Source organism: Felis catus, chromosome F2 (assembly GCF_018350175.1).
Source record: "Felis catus isolate Fca126 chromosome F2, F.catus_Fca126_mat1.0, whole genome shotgun sequence".
NCBI lineage: Eukaryota > Metazoa > Chordata > Mammalia > Carnivora > Felidae > Felis > Felis catus.
In genome coordinates this window covers 41,205,935-41,229,189 of record NC_058385.1, presented here as the reverse complement: position 1 = coordinate 41,229,189, position 23,255 = coordinate 41,205,935, and the positions used below count along the sequence as shown (strand labels likewise).

The 23,255-nt window shown below is 35.6% G+C and overlaps 1 protein-coding gene across 3 annotated transcripts in view; it reads left to right on the top strand.

Annotated features, from left to right (window-relative positions):
* VIRMA (vir like m6A methyltransferase associated) overlaps nucleotides 1-23,255 on the top strand; it is a 58,667-nt gene that overhangs the window by 14,780 nt on the left and 20,632 nt on the right. For all 3 annotated transcript variants that reach the window (XM_003999978.5, XM_019822895.2, XM_011291400.3), the window contains exons 4-15: nucleotides 585-633; nucleotides 2,396-2,564; nucleotides 4,460-4,582; nucleotides 5,140-5,412; nucleotides 9,170-10,310; nucleotides 13,226-13,717; nucleotides 14,746-14,900; nucleotides 17,144-17,226; nucleotides 19,236-19,329; nucleotides 19,470-20,014; nucleotides 20,542-20,777; nucleotides 21,307-21,559. In XM_003999978.5, the coding sequence (XP_004000027.2) occupies nucleotides 585-633; nucleotides 2,396-2,564; nucleotides 4,460-4,582; nucleotides 5,140-5,412; nucleotides 9,170-10,310; nucleotides 13,226-13,717; nucleotides 14,746-14,900; nucleotides 17,144-17,226; nucleotides 19,236-19,329; nucleotides 19,470-20,014; nucleotides 20,542-20,777; nucleotides 21,307-21,559 (3,613 nt within the window). The remainder of the gene's footprint in view (nucleotides 1-584; nucleotides 634-2,395; nucleotides 2,565-4,459; nucleotides 4,583-5,139; nucleotides 5,413-9,169; nucleotides 10,311-13,225; nucleotides 13,718-14,745; nucleotides 14,901-17,143; nucleotides 17,227-19,235; nucleotides 19,330-19,469; nucleotides 20,015-20,541; nucleotides 20,778-21,306; nucleotides 21,560-23,255) is intronic.

Sequence of the window (23,255 nt, the reverse complement as noted above, 5' to 3'; positions counted from 1 at the left end):
CTAGGTGCCCCCTAGAACTCATTTATAAAATAAAAAAAACTTAAAGGCAGCTTAAAAATGGAAAAACTTCTATCCCTGTCATGAATTAAGTTTTTTAGATTTCACTTGTCATTTTATTGATCTTTCACTCAATATTAATTTATATTGATAATTTGGCTTTTTTTTTAATGAAGGAAACCTAGATAATCTGAAGTAGTTAATTTTTAATATTATGGAATGTTTTTCTTATGTGAGTACCTACTTTTAAAAATAGGTATTTTTCTCTATTTGGTCCCATTATACATTTTAGGAAGGCTGTAATGCAATGGTTCTCTACTTAGCTGTATATTAGAATTACTGGGGGTGCTTTTTAAAAAATACTGATACCTACACTTACCCCAAACCAATTAAATCAGAATCTCTGGGGAGTTTGTTTTATACTTGATAACATTTTGGGGGAAGTAAATTCAAACTAAACTTAGTGGTTTATTAAAACAATAATCTAGTATTTGGTTTTATTAAGACATATAAATTGAGAAAGACTTCTTCATGAATAATGATGTTCAGTGTTTGAGCCTATATATTTATTCCTACTCTTTTGGCAGCCTGGAATATGATGAGAATACTTCTATCATCTTTAGACCCAACTCAAAGGTAATTGCAGAAGTCAGTTTTCATCTTGTTACTACTGTTTGTTTTCACTTTCATTGAGAGTTTTGATCTAAATAAACCAGTGATGCAGAATATCAGCCTATTTGGTTCTAGTGCTGCAGGATAACATCATTTCTTGTCTGATTGCTATTTTAAAATGGAGCAAAGACATTCTAATGTCACTGTCTACCTATAAAGCTCTTTCTTCCTCTAATTTTAGTGTGAGTCAGGAAGAGTCCAGCATTTGTGCTTGCCCTTCTTTCATTTAGGTGAGCAAGTTCAGAAGATGACAGGAAGGTAAATTGTTACTAGACACCACTGTGCCTTAGGTTTCTTAACAAATATATATTTTATATTCCTTTCGTATCAAAAGTATGTCTTTTTTCTTGATATAACAAATGCCATTTTTTTAAATTTATTTTTATTTTTATTTTTTTAAATTTTTTTTAACGTTTATTTTTGAGACAGAGAGAGACAGAGCATGAACAGGGAAGGATCAGAGAGAAGGAGATACAGAATCTGAAACAGGCTCCAGGCTCTGAGCTGTCAGCACAGAGCCTGACGCAGGGCTTGAACTCACGGACCGCAAGATCATGACCTGAGCCGAAGTCGGCTGCCTAACCGACTGAGCTACCCAGGCGCCCCTAACAAATGCCATTCTATAAGCATCTAGAAAAGCTAAATCATGGGTGATCTGAAATGCAAAAAAAACTGTCCTAGTATGGGGCTACTTACTTAGGCTGTTTGTTTTTTTCTTGGTGGGGAGGTGGGTATTTAATCCTTTATTTGCTGTTTAGATTAAGGTATCTTCCTGATCTCTTTATTTGTGTTCCAGTGGGGCTTCTGTTTAGAATCTGTCAATTCCTGGACATAGTCTTTGAGCCGTTCTTTTGGTCCCCAGTTTCCCTTTACTGGAGTTTGCTAGAGTTCGCAAGGAGAATAATAATTTCATTCTTCCTTATCGTGCCTCCAGAATGGGCCCCATTACTACTTATTACTTTATCTTTACTCAACATGGTAGAATGGAAAGAACTCAGAAGTCAGGGGCTTTGGTTTCTGGTTCAGGTTCTTCTACTGACACTCTGATTTTCTTATATATTTGTACTCATTCTGGCTGCCTCTCATAGTATTGTGGAAATATGGCAATTAATGTAGATAAGCATTGAAAAACAAGTTGTTTTTTATTTTATAAGAAAATATTGAGGTTTAATTGCATTGATAAAGTCTTTGATATTTTTAGGAGAAAGTTTCTTTGCAAAAACAATTTGTTTAATGCTTCTGGTTACCCTTACTTTTTAAGTACAACATGGGTACATTAAGTATACTTGCATGTATGAGTTGGGCGTATAAAAAGAATGCTGTACAATTTTACGGATTAGAATTCTTGAGACTGGGCATAATTTGTGCTTTTGTGCACCTCCGTGACCTCTATAACTATTGGAGTTTAATTTATTAATTGGCAGTAACTCTCACTTAATTTCATTCTCATTTCCCTTCTCTTGACTGGGAATCTGGTTATGCATTTTGAACAGAGTTGATGTAAAGTATCAGACAGGAGAGATGTAGTCTTGAGACAAATTTAGGTATGACACTTCTGGAGAGCCATATAAAAGCTATGCCTCTGGATGTATTTCCATCAATATTGACTTTTGTACTTTCAGCATACTTTTAAAGACTTTAGTTTAACCATAGAGTAATTTGATATCAGTTTACTTTTGGCATATTAAAAGATTAACCTGGAAGATATTTTCCCCCAACAAATTAGGTGAATACTGATGGTTTGGTGCTAAGAGGCTGGTATAATTGTCTGACACTGGCAATTTATGGATCAGTGGATAGAGTGATAAGTCATGACAGAGACTCTCCACCACCTCCACCTCCACCTCCACCTCCTCCCCAGCCACAGCCAAGTTTGAAAAGGAATCCAAAACATGGTGAGAATTTTAAATTTGTCTTTGTCAGTGACACTATGTTCATTATAATAGGAAAAGGTAATTGAAGTAGCTCTTCGAAACTTTGAAGAACTTTTGAAACTTCCTTAAAACTTGAGAAGATATCTTTGTCAGTCTCACAATTCTTTCCTATAAAAGAGTTTATTTTTATGTTGAAGTGGTTACATTTTCTTCCTCTAGTTTCCTAGATACTTTTTTAATTGACCTGAGGGTTTTTTTTTTTTAATATGTAAGTGAAATGTATTCCAGTGTTTATTCATGGTTTAATATCAAAATTATCTCCAAAGGAATTGAGGAATAGGCAGTAAGTTTGGTATATATGGTTAGAATACTCATGTTAATGGTATTTTTTTTTTCAGGAGTGCTTTTCAGATTTGGTTAGATGTCTAAATGCAGATTCCCCCCCCCCCCCCATTTTTGAGAACCTTTTGCTCATTAAGTGGAGACAAGAAAAATAAGAATTCCATTAAACTTTAGTGACTCTCCTTCTATAAGGGAGGTAGTTGGACTCCTCTTTCAGAGGGTCTCATCTCCTTATTCCAGTATTATTACTGTAAGCTGTTGAAATATGGAGATTCAGGAGTACATTTTCAAGTTATAATTGAGGTCACTAGGAAAAATCTTTTGCTTTACAATGAGCATTTTATGAGTAAATAAAATGACCTTCTCTTAAACATCATCTAATAGTGTCGTGTGAGCTCTTTGTCTTTGATGGTCACACACCATATTTTCATGTCTTTTCTTAAATCTTACCTATTGAGTGCGGTTAGTCTTTCACTTTTTCTTTTAATCCTTTAGTTTTCTGTGCTCATTTGTCTTTTTTACCAGACTCTGAGCTCCTTGTGGGCTGAGAGTATATTTTACTTATATTCTAGTTTTATCACAGTGCCTAGTGTATATAGTGGCTACTCAAAATTTTTGTTTAATTTACTGAATTATTTTAAAATTGGCATTTGTGCTCACCCATTTATTTATATGGATGTATGTGTTTTTAATTTTTAATTTTGAAATAATTATAGATCTATAAGAGGTTGCAAAGAAATGTATGAGGAAGTCCTGTGCACTCTTTCCCCAGGCTCCCTCACTGTTAACATCTTTTACAACTATAGAACAATATCAAAACAAAATTGGCATTGGTACAATCTGTAGAGCTTCATTCAAATTTCACCAGTCATATGTGCACTTTGTGTGTGTGCCTGTATGTGTGTGTAGTTGTATGCAGTTTTATTCATGTATAGCCTTTCATAACCACTACTACAATCAAAATACTTGATTGTACCATCACAAGATTGCCTGGTGTTATTTTTTAATAACTACACCCATTCTACCCATTTCAAACCTTTGGCAACCACCAATCTGTTCTCCATTTCTGTAATTATATTATTTCATGAGTATTGCATAAATGGAATCCTGCAGTAGGTATCTTTTTGAGATGGGCTTTTTCCAATCAGCATAATTTCTTTGAAGTTCATCCACTGTTTTGTGTATCAATAGTTCATTCTTTTTTATTGCTCAGTAGTATTACATAGTATGGATATATCATCGTTTATTTATTCAATCATTGAAGGACACTTAGATGTTTCCCAGTTTTTGACTTTTGCAAATAAAGCTGTTATGAACATTTGTGTACATCTTCCTGAGGAAGATAAGTCTTCATTTCTCTGGGATAATGCCCAAGAGTATATTTTGGTATGTGGGAAGTCAGAAATTCTAATGTTTGTAATATAAATTAATTTGTAAAATTTGTTAGCTGTTAGGAAGGAAAAGTTTAACAATAAATTCTGAAGATGAAAGACTCAGCTGATAACAGCATTTTTGTCATGCATTCATTTCACTTTAATAATTTGAAAGTTCTTTTTCTGTCTCTAATAAAAAAGCTGATGGGGAGAAAGAAGATCAGTTTAATGGAAGCCCTCCAAGACCACAACCTAGGGGACCAAGAACTCCTCCAGGACCACCTCCACCTGATGATGATGAGGATGATCCCATACCTTTGCCAGGTGTGAACAAAATCAGTGCTAGTTTTTCATCCCCTGATTAATGTTATAGTGCTTTTTGATTAAAGGAAAAATTAGATATCGTTAATCAAATCTTGATGAATGCCCCTCACACTTTATCCTATGCGATATTTCCTTGTGTTTTCTTTTGGCAAATGAACTTGTTTAAAAAAAAAAAAATCAGTTAATTCATTTGAAGCTGTACCGGCATTGCTTTGAAAATAATTTACTGTAGTGGTATATACAGAAGAATACCAGTTAAAAATAAGCAGTAGGTATTGGAAGAAGTAAACAACCTGTGTACTTAATAGCTATAAAGAAAAGGATTAGTTTGCGGTGTTAGAACATAAAATAGTATACTTTATTAATTCTTACTGTGTAAAATTGTGCAACATATACTCTTAATATTTTTAAAAGTGAGTAGTTTAACCACTTTTTTTTAAAGGATATTTATGAGCTAAATCATCCAAAATGTCATTAACTAGTTGCAGTATCCAGTATGCTGCCTTATGTTATTTAAACCATTAAAATAATCTGTGCCTTAAATCTCAATTTTTCAGTATCTGGTGATAAGGAAGAGGATGCTTCTCACAGAGAAGATTACTTTGAACCCATTTCTCCTGATCGGAATTCTGTTCCCCAAGAAGGGCAATATTCTGATGAAGGAGAAGTAGAAGAGGAACAGCAAGAAGAAGGAGAAGATGATGAAGATGATGTGGATGTAGAGGAAGAAGAGGATGAGGATGAGGATGATCGCCATACAGTAGACAGTATCCCCGAGGAGGAAGAGGAAGATGAAGAGGAAGAAGGTGAAGAGGATGAAGAAGGTGAAGGTAGGTTATGTTTGTTAGGACGTTCTGGTTTTAAGTACTAGGAACTGACTTGCTGTAGCTCTCAGCAATCCAAGAGAATTCATAGCAAAGATAAATGACTTTCAAGAAACTCAAGGGATAGACTCTAGCTGCACCTCAAGACTTGACTAGAACAGGGATTTCCATTTTTTGTTTGCTTTATGTTTCTGCTTTATTTTCTGTCAGCCAGCTGTTGTTTCTCTGCTCACCCCACAGGTTTAATCTCCTTTTTTTGTTTTTAAGTTTATTTATTTTGAGAGAGAGAGAGAGAGCAGGGGAGGGGCAGAGAGAGAGGGGAGAGAGAGAATCTCAAGCAGGCTCTATACTGCTAGTGCAGAGCCTGATACAGGGCTCAAACCCAGAACTGTGCTGAAATCAAGAGTCGGGTGCTTGGGGCACCTGGGTGGCTCAGTCGGTAAAGTGTCCGACTTTGGCTCAGGTCACGATCTCACGGTTTGTGAGTTCGAGCCTCGTGTTGGGCTCTATGCTGACAGCTCAGAGCCTGGAGCCTGCTTCAGATTCTGTGTCTCCCTGTCTCTCTGCCTCTTCCCTGTTCACGCTCTGTCTCTCTATCTCTCAAAAATAAATAAACACTAAAAAAAAGAAAAAAAGAGTTGGCACTTAACTGACTGAGCCACCCAGGCACCCCAGGTTTAATCTCTTTTTAACCAACCAGCCTACACTACCTGTGCTATCTCAGTCTTGTTTGCATTTTTCTGGGTGATTGTTTGGCTTGCTCCAATATCATTTGTCCCTTGGTACCATCAGCTTTGGCCAGGAAGCAAGATCATGTAGGAAATACATGAGTAGAGATTTGGTGGGCTGTTTTCAGAAAGGAATGGTGTAAGCTGGGTGGAATTCCTAAAGACGCCTGCCACCTAGATACTTTAGCAAATGCTACATTTTTAGAAATTCAGGGGGAAAAAAATCTCAACTATACAGGGATGTATGACAGCATGATGTAGTCCTTTCATTAGGCTTTATTTTTCCTTTGAAAGCAAAAAGTGAGAGCGACTCAAGCTAATTGACTCTTAAGGTGTCTAAGAAACGGCATGTAATGTTAAAGCATTTATGTAAAATAACATAAACTGCCTTGTTTTTTTCTAAAATAGGGTGAGGATTATTCTCCATGAGAATGAGGGTCATTTCGGTATCACAGGTGCCCTTTTACAGAATACAAATAATTAGGTTATTGAGTGATACTTTTGTATCTTCCCCCATTCCCAGATTAGCAAATAATATTTTTTATGTTTATTGTATTTGGCAAATAGTAGTTAGATTTCAGGCAGGCTATTTTCTTAATCATTTTTGTAGAGAAGGTGAGAGAAAGAGTCTGGTTAATTTGGTTTTTAATAGAAGATATCTGGCTTATCCCAGAGTCGGGCCTCTGTAGGCCCTTATCTTTTCAAATAATGATGAGTATATATGGCTAAAGCAAACTTGTTTTGAACAAAAGGATGTCTACAGATGGCTGATGCTGGAAGAATACTCTAGAAACATTTTCTTTTCTTATGTAGGCAATTATTTCAGTTTTCCCACAACCAGGCAATAGCAGTGTTAAAAAGTAAAACCAAGTTTTGTCTCTAACCTTGTTTTATTTGAAATACAGGAAAAAGTTGCACATGTATAGTGATAAGAAAGCTTTGTTTTGGTCCAACTGAGCATTTTAAGTGAATAAATTTTCTTTAAAAATAAAATACAGACCTAGGAGGGGTGCCTGGGTGGCTTAGTCTGGCTCTGTGCTGACAGTGCAGAGCTTACTTGGGATTGTGTCTCTCTCTCTCTCTCTCTCTTTCTCTCTCTTTCTCTCTCTCTCTTTCTCTCTCTCTCTCTGCCCCTCCCCTGCACACACGTGCATGTGCTCGCTCTCGCTCTCTCTCTCTGTCAAGAATAAATAAATAACTTTTTTGAAAAATTTAAAAAATACAGGTCTGTGTGGCAGGTAAATGAAGAGAAATAAAAATTCAGGAATATGATACTCAACCATCAAAAAGAATGAAATCTTGGGGCGCCTGGGTGACTCAGTGTGTTGAACGTCCCACTTTGGCTCAGGTCATGATCTCGTGGTTCTTGATTTGGAGCCCCGAGTTGGGATCTGTGTTGACAGCTCAGAGCCTGGAGCCTGCTTCAGATTCTGTATCTCCCTTTCTCTGCCCCTCATTTGCCCGTGCTCTGTCTCTTTCTCAAAAATAAACAAACAAAAAAACTGAAATCTTGCCATTTACAACGACATGGATGGAGCTAGAATGTATCATGCTAAGCGAAATAAGTCAATCAGAGAAAGACAAATACCTTATGATTTCACTCATATGTAGAATTTAAGAAACAAAACAGATGAATAAATGGGAAGGGGAGGAAAAAAGAGAAAGAAAAGAGGGAAACAAACCATAAGAGACTCTTTTTTCTTTTTTTAAGTTTATTTTTGAGAAAGTGCATGCGTGCACGCACATGGGTGGGGGAGGGGCAGAGAGAGGGGATCTGAAATGGGCTCTGTACTGTCAGCTGTGAGCCTGATAGGGGGCTTGAACCCACGAACTGTGACATCATGACATGAGCTGAAGTCGGTTGTTCAACCAACTGAGCCACCCAGGCACCCTGCATAAGAGACTCTTAATGATAAGAGAACAAAGCGTGGGTTGACAGAGGGAGGTGAGTGGGAGATGGGCCAGGTGGGTGTTGGGGGTACTAAGGAGGGCACTTGTTGTGATGAGCACTGGATAGTGTATGAATCACTGAATTCTCCTGAAACCAATATTGCACTGTATGTTAACTAAAATCTAAATTAAAAAAAATTGGGGAATATGAAATTAATGTTAAAAAAGAACTTAAAATGCTTTCACTGAAAAATTTGGCTTAGCTTTGTGATTATGGTGTTACAGTTAAATTTAATAATCTTTGCCTGTCAGTTTTTCCCCCATCTTAAAAATACTCTTAAGAGGGCAAGGTTGGGGCGCCTGGGTGGCTTAGTTGGTTGAGCATCCGGCTTCGGCTCAGGTCGTGATCTCACAGTTTGTGAGTTCGAGCCCCACATCGGGCTCTGTGCTGACAGCTTAAAGCCTAGAGCTTGCTTCGAATTCTGTGTCTCCCTCTCTCTTTCTCTGCTCCTCTCCCGCTCATGCTCTGTCTCTCTCTTTCTCCTTCAAAAATAAATAAAAACATTAAAAAAAATTTTTTTTTAAAAGAGGGCAAGGTTAACCTCTTCCTTCTTGAGAGAGGTGTTTTTTATTCCTTTAAGACATTTTAAAACATTTATTTATTTGAGAGAGAGAGAGAGAGAGAGCATGAATTCATGCACAAGGTGGAGAAGGGCAGAGAGAGGGAGAGAGCAAAAATCCCAAGCAGACTCTGCACTTGTCAGTGCGGAACCCAGCGGGGGGCTTGAACTCATGAACTGTGAGATACGACCTGAACCAAAACCAAGAGTCTGTCGCTTAACCCACTGAGCCACCCAGGCACCCCAAGACATTTCTAATTTTATTTCTGTGAAGAGAAGATATCCATAGAAGAGTCAGTTGTAAAGTTGAACAGATAGAAGACTTTGCTTATGAAGTTTCTTATTAATTATTCTATTAGAAATTATAAAATGTTGGTAATTGTTGATAAGATGTTGGAGCAGAAGTTAATTTTATTGAAGAAATCATTCTAATTTTTTGCCATAGTACTAAATTATTTTTTTGATTAACTAGATTTTTTTTGCATTAAACAACAGTAATATTTAAATATTCAAACTGATTTTCAGGGGATGATGGTTATGAACAAATTTCCAGTGATGAAGATGGAATTGCTGACTTGGAACGTGAAACATTTAAGTATCCAAACTTTGATGTTGAATACACTGCTGAAGACTTAGCTTCAGTTCCTCCTATGACATATGATCCATATGATAGGGAACTTGTACCACTCTTATACTTCAGCTGTCCATACAAGACTACTTTTGAAATTGAAATCAGTAGGATGAAGGATCAAGGTCCAGATAAAGAAAATTCAGGGGCAGTAGAAGCCTCAGTGAAGTTAACTGAACTGTTAGATTTGTATCGGGAAGATAGAGGTGCAAAGTGGGTAACAGCTTTAGAAGAAATTCCAAGTTTAATAATAAAAGGATTAAGTTATTTGCAGTTGAAAAACACAAAACAAGACTCTCTTGACCAGTTGGTAGACTGGACCATGCAAGCTTTAAATTTACAAGTAGCTCTTCGCCAACCCATTGCCTTAAATGTCCGACAACTCAAAGCTGGGACCAAATTAGTGTCCTCACTAGCAGAATGTGGGGCTCAAGGAGTCATGGGACTGCTACAAGCAGGAGTAATCAATGGATTATTTGAGCTCCTGTTTGCTGATCATGTCTCATCTTCTCTTAAGTTAAATGCTTTTAAAGCTTTGGACAGTGTCATTAGTATGACAGAAGGAATGGAAGCTTTTTTAAGGGGTAGGCAGAATGAAAAAAGTGGCTATCAAAAACTTTTGGAGCTCATACTTTTAGATCAGACTGTGAGAGTTGTCACTGCTGGTTCCGCTATTCTTCAGAAGTGCCATTTCTATGAAATCTTGTCAGAGATTAAAAGACTTGGTGACCATTTAGCAGAGAAGACTTCATCTGTTCCTAACCACGGTGAACCTGATCATGACACAGATGCAGGACTTGAGAGAACAAACCCAGAATATGAAAATGAGGTAGAGGCTTCAATGGATATGGATCTTTTGGAATCCTCAAATATAAGTGAAGGGGAAATAGAAAAGCTTATTAACCTCCTGGAAGAAGTTTTCCATTTAATGGAAACTGCACCTCATACAATGATCCAGCCTCCTGTTAAGTCTTTCCCAACGATGGCACGTATTACTGGACCTCCAGAAAGGGATGACCCATACCCTGTTCTCTTTAGGTAAGACATTTTCAGTTGGGGAAAATACGTTTCACAAATCACTACAGGCAATTTTGTGTGATTGATTTTGGTTTTTCAAATTTGTCTGTAGGCAGTGCATATCTGTGTAAGAATACTCTATTTCAAAAGAGTGGTGAAACTGAGAAGTATGCTACTGTGGGAGAGCTGCATTTTATTAGTACTTAAACTAGTAATAGTAATTTAAGTTGAAGATAGTGATAGTTAACAACAGTACTTACATAAGCATGTCTATGAGCAAGAATAAATGAGAAACTGTAGAGTTGCTTCTGGGAAGGTGGTACAAGAAGATGGCCCAGGAAGGAGAGAACTTTTCTGTGTGAACCTCTTTGTACTTTATCATTTTATTTTATTTTTTTTAATTTTTTTTTTCAACGTTTATTTATTTATTTTTGGGACAGAGAGAGACAGAGCATGAACGGGGGAAGGGCAGAGAGAGAGGGAGACACAGAATCGGGAACAGGCTCCAGGCTCTGAACCATCAGCCCAGAGCCCAATGCGGGGCTCGAACTCACGGACCGCGAGATCGTGACCTGGCTGAAGTCGGACGCTTAACCGACTGCGCCACCCAGGCGCCCCTGTACTTTATCATTTTAATACGTTGCAAGTTAAAGTTACATTTTACTAACTTAATTTTACAGACCTGGTTAAATGCTCACAGATTGAACCAGCCAGGTGCCCCTATCTAACTCTTTTTGTTGATAGAGTTTGACATTATTAGGATCAGCACCCACAGTAGATTTTTAAATTTTGATAATTTATTTTTTGGCGTTTTGCTTGTAAATAATTTTGTAGCTAACGAGAAAATGGCATTTTAATTGTTATTCCTTATTTCGGTGATTAATTTTTCATTTGATTTAGGGCATACTGCATTAACAGAAAATGAGATCTTAACCATTCTAAAATCTGTACATACCCATTCCTGTTTTTCGCTGAAACTATTAGATCTTGCCTTAGTTTGAGTTCTTACGGTAATAAAAGATGATAATGCTAGAGCAAGGTCTGGAAAGAGATGAGGTCAAGAGTACAAGTGTAGAGGTTTGGCTTTGAACAGGAGAAAGGAAATCTTATGTGTACAAATGTAGATACATTTATAACATGGAGACAGTAAAAGAGCAAAGACACTTCACACTGACCCCTTTATTTTTAATAAGATAGGAGGTGAAGTCATGCACTGAGGATACCTGAGGGTAGTGACTTTAAGGAAGGGAGTGGTGCTCTTAGTTACTGAGGGGAAACCAATAATTAAAGGCTTATTAAGTATAGTTTTCTCCTCTGTAACTGGAGAAGGTACATTTAGATATCAGACTTGAAATATAGGGCCTTGAATGCTGTGCTAAGGAATTTGGATTTTTTTTAGAATGTGGGAAGCTCTTCACTATTTCAGAGTAGTAGATCTGATCAAAATAGCATTCTAAGATCTTATGTTGTTAAGATGTATTGCAATGGAAAAGAAATTGGAGTTAAGGAAGTAGATGAGCCAGTCTAGATTGTACTTTAAGTACTTACCAAATATAGTAGCACTTACAGGGAATGGAAAGACAAATATTGTGCTAATAGCGAGAGGGTTTTGAAAGAGCAGTTACTAGGACTTGGTGACTGGACCTAATAGCTAAGAGAAAGTGAGAAGGAGCCAAAGGCGTTTTGAGGTTTCTAGCTAGGGTACCTACTAGAACTGGGATTTTATTGATAGAACCTGGTAAATTAGGAGGGGCAATGAATTTCGAAAGGAGAAATAATTGCATTTTGGAGAGATTAGTTTGAAGTAATGCTTTCCTTCCAGAAAGAAAGCAGGTGTTCCCTGTAAACCATGTTGTTTACGTAAACATTTTAGGCAAAGTGGGCATTCTTACCAATTGGGGGATGCAACCCTCCCCCTCCTCAAATCCGGGTTCCCAGATGCCAGCCAAGGACCAGCCTCAAAGAAGGCGTTTCTAAGAGTAAGCAGTCTGAGGCCTGCAGTATTAACGGTTTCTGAACACTCCATAAAGTAGTTAAAAGATGCTCTTAGAGTATAGTGGTTCTGGGATTTTATCTTCTTGAGGATTGTTTGCTTTTGTAGTCAAGAAGTTACTGGGGGGTGTTTGTTATCCTGAAGTAGAAGCCTGCGTTAAAGGAGTAATATGAGGAAGCAATTGTATACTGTATGATTCCAAATACATGACATTCTGAAAAAGGCAAAACTATGTGGAGACAGTAAACAGATCAGCGATTGCCAGGGGTTGGAGGGAGGGAAATGGATAAATACATGGAGCACAGTATTTTTAGGACAACGCAGTAGCATTTGTGTCTATTTTGGGGTGTTGAGTAAGTTCATGCTTTTTTCTACTAGTATGTATGCTAAAAAATGGTTCTTAGATTTGATAAAAGTGCTGTATGATAGTATTAACTATTCAAATACTAAACATTGATAATTTTAATTTATTTACTCTAGTAGAAAGTACTAATTCAGATATACTACCTATAGTAAATCTGAATAAACTACATATTTTTTGTAGTACATGTACTATATTTTTCCTAGATACACTTAATTCAGATACACTGGTATATACCATGAGTAGAGGAAGACCATGGTGAAAAAGAAATATTTGATAAGTGGCCTGGGAAGAAGACCCAGAATTTAAAGTCAGGGTTGATTCTGGAAAGAGAAAACTTGTCCACAGTTATTTGTTGAACGTCCATTGAATGTTAGCTAGAAAAAAGCCGCACGCAATTTCACTTTTATTTGACCCAGTGGAGAGAAGACTTGCTGCTTGCATTATGTTCTTAAAGTAGTATATTGCTGAGGGTAAAGATTGTGGCCATTAACTTTTTTACCTCTCTCCTATCTAACGAATATTGAGTAAATGAAGAATGTTTTGCACTGACTTCACACGTATCAATTAATTTTTCTACAGGTATCTTCATAGTCATCACTTCTTGGAGTTAGTTACCTTGCTTCTGTCAATTCCGGTAACAAGTGCCCACCCTGGTGTGCTGCAAGCCACAAAAGATGTTTTAAAGTTTCTTGCACAGTCACAAAAGGGTCTTCTTTTTTTTATGTCGGAATATGAAGCAACAAATTTGTTGATCCGAGCTCTGTGTCACCTTTATGATCAAGATGAAGAGGAGGGTCTTCAGTCTGATGGTGTCATTGATGATGCGTTTGCCTTGTGGCTACAGGACTCAACACAGACATTGCAGTGTATTACAGAGCTCTTCAGCCATTTTCAGCGTTGTACAGCCAGTGAAGAAACTGACCATTCAGATCTCTTGGGAACCCTTCACAATCTTTATTTGATTACTTTTAACCCTGTGGGAAGATCAGCTGTTGGTCATGTTTTCAGTCTTGAGAAAAATCTCCAAAGTCTTATTACTCTAATGGAGTACTATTCCAAAGAAGCCTTAGGGTAATTTTCTTTTTACTTGTTAAATTTTTTATTATTCGGGAAAACTGTCAGTAAAGGGCTAGTTTCTTAAAAGTAGGTGTTGCATTTGAAAGTAAAAACTGTAATTATTTTTTGACATAATACATAATTTGTTAATTAAGGATTAGTATGACAGAAATCTCTAAAATATAAGATGTGCTATAAAGCAACGAAATGGATCTTTTTGCAGCTTCTTCCAGTTTCCCCTTGGTGTTGACAAGATTGCAACTGTAGTACCCTTGCTAATTTGTGTGTAGAGTAATCCTAAGGCACCAAAATATATACTTGCAGAGTAATGAGGACTATCTTCCTGTCTTGAATTTTCCCTCACCTTTAACACTGTGGTGCTCTGGTTTCAGAAGTACTTTGACTAAATGGATGTGGGGGATTTTAGAATGATACTAGTTTTCAAGAGCTGCCCTGGAGGGCAGAGGATTTTAGTGTCTGAGGAGGTAAACATGCTCTTCCTGGCTCATGTCATACAGAGCAGTGACATCCAGGTAGCTGGCCTCACAACAGGGTCTTGCTATGACTCCTTGAGTGATAGGTCTTTGGGGGGGTGGGGGCTATGAAAGGCAAACACCATTGGCTTCCATGCCTAGCTCTACCTCAACAGTTTTACAGTAGAAGACTGAGTGATGATGGCAGTAGATTGATTCATCACACTTGTGCCTACTTATCTGGAGTGGACAAACATTTTAAAGGAGACCATTGAAGTAGACTTCTGGATCTTTTATTGTTAATATTTCATTGTTCTTCCAATCTTATTCTTAATAGAATTTCACTTTCTATTGTGATACAAGTTCTTTGTTTATATACTTTTAAGTAGTGCTTTCAGGTGAATTGGAGGTGAATGTTAAAATCTGATTTCATGTCTTCAGGAAGTTAGTCATGTTTCATTGTAAAATTCCCTGGTCTCTTTAAAACCAAATAGAAAAAAAAAATGTTTAAAATTGTTCCTGGAAGAATTGTTTTCATACCAAAAACTTTAAAACCTTATTTTGTTTCAGCGATTCCAAGTCTAAGAAGTCAGTAGCTTATAATTATGCATGCATACTTATTTTGGTGGTGGTTCAGTCTTCCAGTGATGTCCAAATGCTAGAACAGCATGCAGCATCTCTCTTGAAGCTTTGTAAAGCAGATGAAAATAATGCTAAATTACAAGGTATGGTACTTGAAGTTGTTTAAGCATTTATGATACGTGAAGGGAAAAGTCTTTGAATATCTGTAATTAGTACTTTATCATGTTTTGATAATATACATAGTAATACTCTGTTATTGCCTCAAGGTACCCTATACGAAAGTGTTTTATATGGTGTTCTTAAAAAAATTTTTAGGAAGTTGTTGCAAGTACCTTTTCCTGGAAAATCATGGTAATTGGTGGTTGGTTGAAGTTACTAATCAGAATGGAAGAAGTAGCTTTAAGGTGAATTCAAAAGTTGAGTTTTGTGTATAGTTTGCATATGTGTGTGTTTTTCTATATATATATTTCTAAGTATAACACTATTCTAAGTACAACTTAGAAATCTATTTGTCATTAACACATTGTGCTGTCTTTAACAGTGAAAGATAGTGAATATGAACATTCTTTTCTTTTTTTAATAATTTTTTTAAAGTTTATTTATTTATTTTGAGAGACAGAGAACATGACCAGGGGTGGGGCAGAGAAAGAATCCCAAGCAGGTTCCGCACTGTCAGTGCAGAGCCCAGTGCAGGGTTCAAACCCACAAACAGCGAGATCATGACCTGAGCCAAAATCAAGAGTCAGATGCTTAACCGACTGAGCCACCCAGGCACCCCGAGCATTATTTTCTAAAATATTTAAATGTATGTTGAATGAAGTTTATGGCAAAGCTTATATGGGCAGTCCTGAAAAATTGAAGGTATTTAATCACAGTTTTTTATTATTTTGCTTTGATTTTTGGCTTTCTGACCTTACCAAATAGAAAATTTGAAAACATTGAGTAAATACTATAAATAGCATGTGGCCTTTTTTCTTTTTAATCTTAAATTTTATGTGTGGTACTACCAGTAAAAGTTGGGTAGTAAATTCAGCTTCCCATCTAGGAAATAGGTTTTTTCCCTGTAGTGTGCCTATATAAAAGGAGGTCACACAACATCTTCAAAGGTATTAATGCTTTACTACTTATTCTGGGTGATGGGTACACATATATGTTTTATTATTCCTTATATTTTTCATTGGGACAATATATTTTGTATATATGAAAGAGTTAATTTAAAAACACATAGGAAAAATACTCACGTGCATGGTTGTAATCCTCATGGAGGAGTATGTAGAACCAAGGAGAGACATGAGTGTTCAGTTTCCTTTAGTTTTTCCTACAAAGTGTCTGGAACTGGCATATCGCTTTTTACATTAGAATGCTTTTCTTAAAACATTTTTGGTGATAAAGTATAGGTATTCTAGCGTAGCTTCTAGGAGAGGGTTTTTTTCTACATTATTCCACTCAGGTTTTTTAAGTATAATTGACACAATGTTACATTAGTTTCAATTGTACAACATAGTGATTCCACAACTCTATAAGGTTATGCGATGCTCACTGCAAGTGTATCTATCATCTGTTACCATACAGTGCTATTATAATACCACTGACTATATTTCCTACACTGTATATTTCATCCCTGTGATTTATTCATACCATAACTGGAAGCCTTTACCTCCCACTCCACTTCACTCATTTTGCTCATCCTTCCACCCCCATCCTCTCTGGCAACCCACCAGTTTCTTCTCTATATTTATGGATCTGTTTTTCCTTTTTTTGTTTGTTCATTTTTTTCTAGAAGAGTTTTAAATTCATTTGTGGTAGATGGTATATTTCACTTATAATTGTTTATAAGCAAAGTGTGTTACTATTTTGGGATGATAGTGATTATTTTTAATTTTATAAAGACAAATAAGGAAATTGATAAAATTTAAAATTCATGTTAAGAGAAAAGACACTCAGCAAATGTCTACCACTCCCCCAACAGGGTTGATCCTGTTAGAAATTAATATATTTTGTGCATGCTTTTTGGGGGGTGTGGGAGGCAGCAGTAGCATTAAGTGAATAAACACTATTTTATTATGTTAGTTTATAAAAAGTCTTTTATAAATCCTTTTAATGTTGTAAGTTGATGGTCCTGTTTAAGCACGTAAACACTTAAGTTTTCAGAAACCAAGTAACTAAGAATGGTCACTTCTTGTAAACCAGTGTAGTAGTCCATTTACATTTCATGTTAAAACTTTTTAAAAAAAATTAGACATAAGCTCATCCCTGTATGAAGTTTAGATTATTGAAATCAGTATGAATCTGACAATGTTCTTTGGAAAAGAATACCTTTACTTCCTTTGTTATAAAGGCTTTTATTTTAAAATATTATATTATAAATGACCTCTTTGTTTTTAAGAACTTGGCAAGTGGCTTGAACCTCTGAAAAACCTTAGATTTGAAATTAACTGCATCCCAAACCTAATTGAATACGTTAAACAGGTAAGTAAAACCTAAAAGTACCTTGATTTTATGGAACTGTATGGTAGTGTATAGTAGTGTTACTTTAAATCATTTATGTAGATAATGCAGTAATTGTTAAGTATACTTGATTGATTTACTAGACTTTATGGGTGCAGATTCGTACATATATGTAGATGGGTATGTGACCGTGTGTATATGGGAATACACATGCACACAACCCTGTGTACTGTACTGCTTTCCACTACAAGATTCTTTCATATTTTTTTTTCTCAAATTGGAGTAATATCACTGCCATTTTGATGATATTTACAACAGTGTTTTAAAGTTAAGTAATTTAACATATAATTGTTTAAGTTAAACTTTAGTGAAAAAAGAACTTCCTTCAAAATTTTTAGGCAAAAATTGACAAGAGTCAATTCCAGATAATCACAATGGGGACTAGTTATAAATTTGTTAATTTGGGATGGTTACATCTATAAATAAAATATTCATGAAAGTTGAAAATCATAAAACTCATAATAGTACATTTGAAAAATTCATATACAATTCAAGTAATTAGTAATTAAAAATTCACTAAGATTGTTGTATTGTCAGTTTTAGAAGTTAGTGTAACATAGGAAGAAGGGCTAAAGGTGGTCATAGATGCATAAAAAGTTTAAGCTAAAAGAATGAACCTTGAATTATCTCCTCTTTCATTTAACAGGTAAACTGTGTGTATTTTTGTGTATGTGTGTGTGTAAAACATCTTGGTCTTGGAGTTGAAATGTGTTATTAAAATAACATACATGTATTTCTTTCTAATCTGGGTTTCTCTGCTTTAGATTTTTCTTTACTGACTTGTCTCCCTTATCTTCTCCTTTTACTCCATCTTTCCTAAGAGTACTTTAATCTCCTTTGGTGCCATCATATTCTTCTGTGTTCCTCACTCTATGCTTTGTATGATGTCTAGAGCTTCTCATTATATTCAGTCTTTTATTTGGCAGAAATATGATCATTTTTGGTCTGTAAATTTAAGTTGTCATGTATTCAGGGTACTTGTGTGTGGTCAGGAAAATATATAAGGAAACATCCAGTAAACATCAGATACTTGGGTACAAGATTTTAACCAGTAAGAAATTTAGTTCTAGAAATTTAAATTATGTGCTATAATTAAAGGAATTTTGACTTTTCTGTAAATCCTTATTCGTTAATTATACTTAATAATGAATGACTCTTATTCCAAGATATACCAAAAGCAGTTCATCTGAGACTGAAACTTCCCTTGGTGGCTCCATGCTGCCTTATGTAGTTTGTGGAATTATCATGGAAAGCAGCAAGGAAGAAATCAGAGGAAAAGATGTAAGGTGAAAAATGTATAAGGGAAAGGAGTTTTCTAATTTTTAAGTTCCTCCTCTGAGGTTTAGAAGCTGAAAGAGTAACATTTTTAAACGTTATTTTTTCTGAGGATTTTCAAACCTTCTGTGCTTCTCTGTAGAAACTACAAAAACAGACATAACTATTGTCAGGAAACATGGCATGGGCAGGTGCTAAGGACATAGGCAACTGTATTTCTTTTTCCTTTAACCATGTCCTAACTGACCGTCACAACTAGGTATCTATATTTAAGTGTATGTTATATAGTGCTAAAACTTTCCTTGTTGCTTCCTCAGTTTTAAAAGAGGTTTAGTGCCCACAAGGCTCTGTAAAATCAGTTATTGCTTCATTTTTGGGAGGGAGGGCATTTAGAAAGAGTATATGATAAAGAACTATTTTAAATTCTTAATACAAGGAGTCTCATTCAGTTTTGTATGTTACCTTTGTTTTTAATCAGCACTTTTTAATCTACTTGCACTTCGTAATTGTTCATTTTATAAAATAACCTTTATAAACTTCATAAGCATTATTCATGTTTTACATTTAATTAAGATACTTAAAGTATAAGTACTTACTATGAAATGTATTTTTAACTAATGCCTTCTTGGGAATTTTTTCTCGATTTGTATCAAAGCACCAAGAATTAAACTTTCTGTTCATTTTTATTTTTAAAGAATATCGATAATTTGATGACCCCAGAAGGAGTTGGCCTTACCACTGCCTTGCGTGTTCTCTGTAATGTCGCGTGTCCACCACCTCCTGTTGAAGGTAATATGGCTATTATACATTAAAAACTATTCTTAAGGCCTAGTATAAATGTCATTTATTAAATAAAATATTAAAAAATTTTAACTGATTATTAACATATTAAGTAATTAGTTTTTTTTTCCCCCTTATCCTATATAAAGGTCAACAGAAAGACCTGAAATGGAATCTTGCCGTTATTCAGCTTTTTTCTGCTGAAGGAATGGACACCTTTATTCGGGTTCTACAAAAATTGAACAGTATTCTGACTCAGCCCTGGAGGCTCCATGTCAACATGGGGACTACCCTTCACAGAGTTACTACTATTTCAATGGCTCGCTGCACACTCACTCTTCTTAAAACTATGTTAACGGAACTCCTGAGAGGTGGATCCTTTGAGTTTAAGGACATGCGTGTTCCTTCAGCACTTGTGACTTTACACATGCTCCTGTGCTCTATCCCTCTCTCAGGTCGTTTGGATAGTGATGAACAGAAAATTCAAAATGATATCATTGATATCTTACTGACTTTTACACAAGGAGTTAATGAAAAACTCACAATCTCAGAAGAGACACTGGCCAATAATACTTGGTCTTTAATGTTAAAAGAAGTTCTTTCTTCAATCTTGAAGGTTCCTGAAGGATTTTTTTCTGGACTCATACTACTTTCAGAGCTGCTGCCTCTACCATTGCCCATGCAAACAACTCAGGTATCACTTCCATATAACATGCATCTTATAAATGACTGCAGTAACACTTTAAAAAAAGCCAGTGATTTTGTTAAAAAAAAAAAAAACCAAACCCACAACCCTCATCCCCTTCCCCTAAAAAAGACATAAAATAACCGGATGAGGGTGAGATAAAACTGAAGCAAGTTGGTCATTAAAGAAATATGGGGGGCAACATTTTAATAAATTTTTGTTAATGTGAATTTTATTATGCTGTTATGTATACTTGTACTTTTGTTATTTTTAAATCCTTTTTTTCCCCTTTATCATGTGTTAGAATTTGCCATTAACTAGGTTGGTTCACCAATGGACTCTGTTCTACTGACTGCTAACCTGAGAACAATAAGATTTTCTAGATGAATTGAATTCAAGCAAATGTTTAATTTGTATAATAGAAAAATGTTTTACGCATGTGTTCTTTTCGTAACAGTTCTTCCTGAACAATTTTTGTGACTATAAATAAATATTAAAGAAAATCTACGTACACACACAATATACTTTTTTAACAGGTTATTGAGCCACATGATATATCAGTGGCACTCAACACCCGAAAATTGTGGAGCATGCACCTTCATGTTCAAGCAAAGTTGCTCCAAGAAATAGTTCGCTCTTTCTCTGGCACAACCTGCCAGCCCATTCAACATATGTTACGGCGTATTTGTGTTCAATTGTGTGATCTTGCCTCACCAACTGCACTTCTGATTATGAGAACTGTGTTGGATTTGATTGTAGAAGACTTGCAAAGGTATTAAACATTTTTTCCTCAAATTATTTTTGACACATACATTTTTTTTCACTTAGAATGTGGAAACCAGGGTTTGGAATGCTCAGATAATATATGTGTGTGTGTGTGTGTGTGTGTGTGTGTGTGTGTGTGTGTGTGTGTGTGTGTGTGTGTGTATATATATGTGTGTGTGTGTGTGTGTGTGCACATATACACAGGTATACATACACATTTGTGTATGTATATGAATATATGTAGATTGTTTTTAATTGGAAAACTTTATTTCACGTGCAAGATACCTTGAAGGTCTTGATTTTGGGTGTTTAAAAGGTGAACTATAAAGTACTCTGATTTAAAAAAATACATATTGAAATCTGAATTTATAAAATTTTATAATAATTGTAAAATTCCAGAGAAGTCATCATATCCAAGGATTGAAATATTTTATACAAGATTTGTGTAAGATGATACGTGTTGGAAAATAAATATTAGTTAAATAATGCCTTAAAGTTAAGAATTTTGTTTACTAAATGTATTGATTTTATTTCAGCACTTCAGAAGATAAAGAAAAACAGTACACTAGCCAAACCACCAGGTTGCTTGCTCTTCTTGATGCTCTGGCTTCACACAAAGCTTGTAAATTAGCTATTTTGCATCTAATTAATGGAACTATTAAAGGTGATGAAAGATATGCAGAGATATTCCAGGATCTGTTAGCTTTGGTGCGGTCTCCTGGAGACAGTGTTATTCGCCAACAATGTGTTGAATATATCACATCCATTTTGCAGTCTCTCTGTGATCAGGTATTTATAGTCATTTTATAAATTCATTTTTTGTATATGGTTCCAAAGCTTCCCTTGATATAAATCTTGTCTGTGAACACAGAGATCTCATCTGTTTTATTATTCCTACTGTTGTTCGGGGAGATCTTGTTTGACCAGTGAACCAATAATAAAATGGTTTGGTGCTTCATAGCTTTCTTTGGGTTTGTACTTCACAGGTTTCTCTGAAGAGGTCTTTATGAGATTGCATCATTGGATAGTTACTTTATGTGCCACTATATTCGTTGGGGTTGGTTATGTCCAGCATGTTCATTTTTATTCCACTTATACACAGATTCATTCTTGAATTTTATAGCTTTGTGATTGGTTGAATTAATACCATGTGTTTTTTTGTTAGGACAACTTTTGAAGGTACCATAGGCTACTACAGTTTTAGTGTGTTTCCGACTACTCTCCTTACAGATGTTGACCAAAAGTAGTAGTATTTCTACCTTTGTATATTATTGACTTCCAGTTTATAATTCCATGAGTTAATGAAAATTGTTTTAACTTTTAAAGCTCATTGTGATTGAGATTTTTTAAGATTTCTATACCTAATGGTACTTTAGCTTATCATAATGCTCCTGTCTAATCAGATGTGATTTTTTTCAGGCAAAATGTATATTTTTTTAATATTTATTTACTTACTTAGAGAGACAGTGCACAAGCAGGGTGAGGGGCAGAGAGAGAGAGGGAGAGAAAGAATCCCAAGCAAAGCTCTCTATACTGTTAGTGCAGTCTGACGGGGATCTTGATCTCACGAACTCTGAGATTGTGACCTGAGCCAAAATCAAGAGTTGGATTCTTAATCAGCTGAGCCACCCAGGTGCCCCCAGGCAGAATATTTTTAATAGGATCCCATGTTGGAAGATTATCTTTATTCAGCTGACAAAAATCCAGTTTGGTTACATTTAACACCTAAGAAGGAGCATTTTTGGTGTGACTTGTTTTCACAAAAAGAGGACCTGGTAGAATATAGTTTTGGACCTGGCAGAGAGGATATTTTAAGTCCTTATACCCTAAAGTGTCCATTTGACTGGTGTTTGTTACATAACCCAGGTCAGGTTTTATGACTAATCTGAATGACACCATAGCACCATAGCTGCCCTGATCACGTAAACCTCATTCTTGGCCTCATCTTACTATATTTGCCTTCGGATCCAAACTTTGTTTTTTGGTTATAACCCATGTTGAATACTAGTTTACAGTATGTTGAAGTGATTAAAGGCAATGAGACATCCCTAAAAATGTTTCTGTAAGATCTACTTTATTTACTTCTATAAAAAGAGTGGTGAGAGTTTTTAGTTATTGTTGGTTAAACTTGCTTAGTGCTGAAAAACTTGAATTTTAAAAGTATATAAAACTAGAGGAAAATAAAATATTTAGTTGAAAGACAGTGCTTAAATGTTTATTTGCTCTATCCATTTCTTTTTGTGATGTTTTAAATTCCAATATGTTCATTAAAATTTATTTCACTGGGGGCACCTAGGTGGCTCAGTCAGAGCCTGCTTGGGATTCTCTATCCTTCTCTCTGTCTCTGCCCCTCTCCCGCACATGCATTCTCTCTCTCTCTCAAACTAAATAAACATTTAAAAAATTTATTTCATTGAATGATTTCTTTATAAATTAAAAAGATATTCAAATGAATCAATAACACTTGATTTAAAATCTTTTAGTA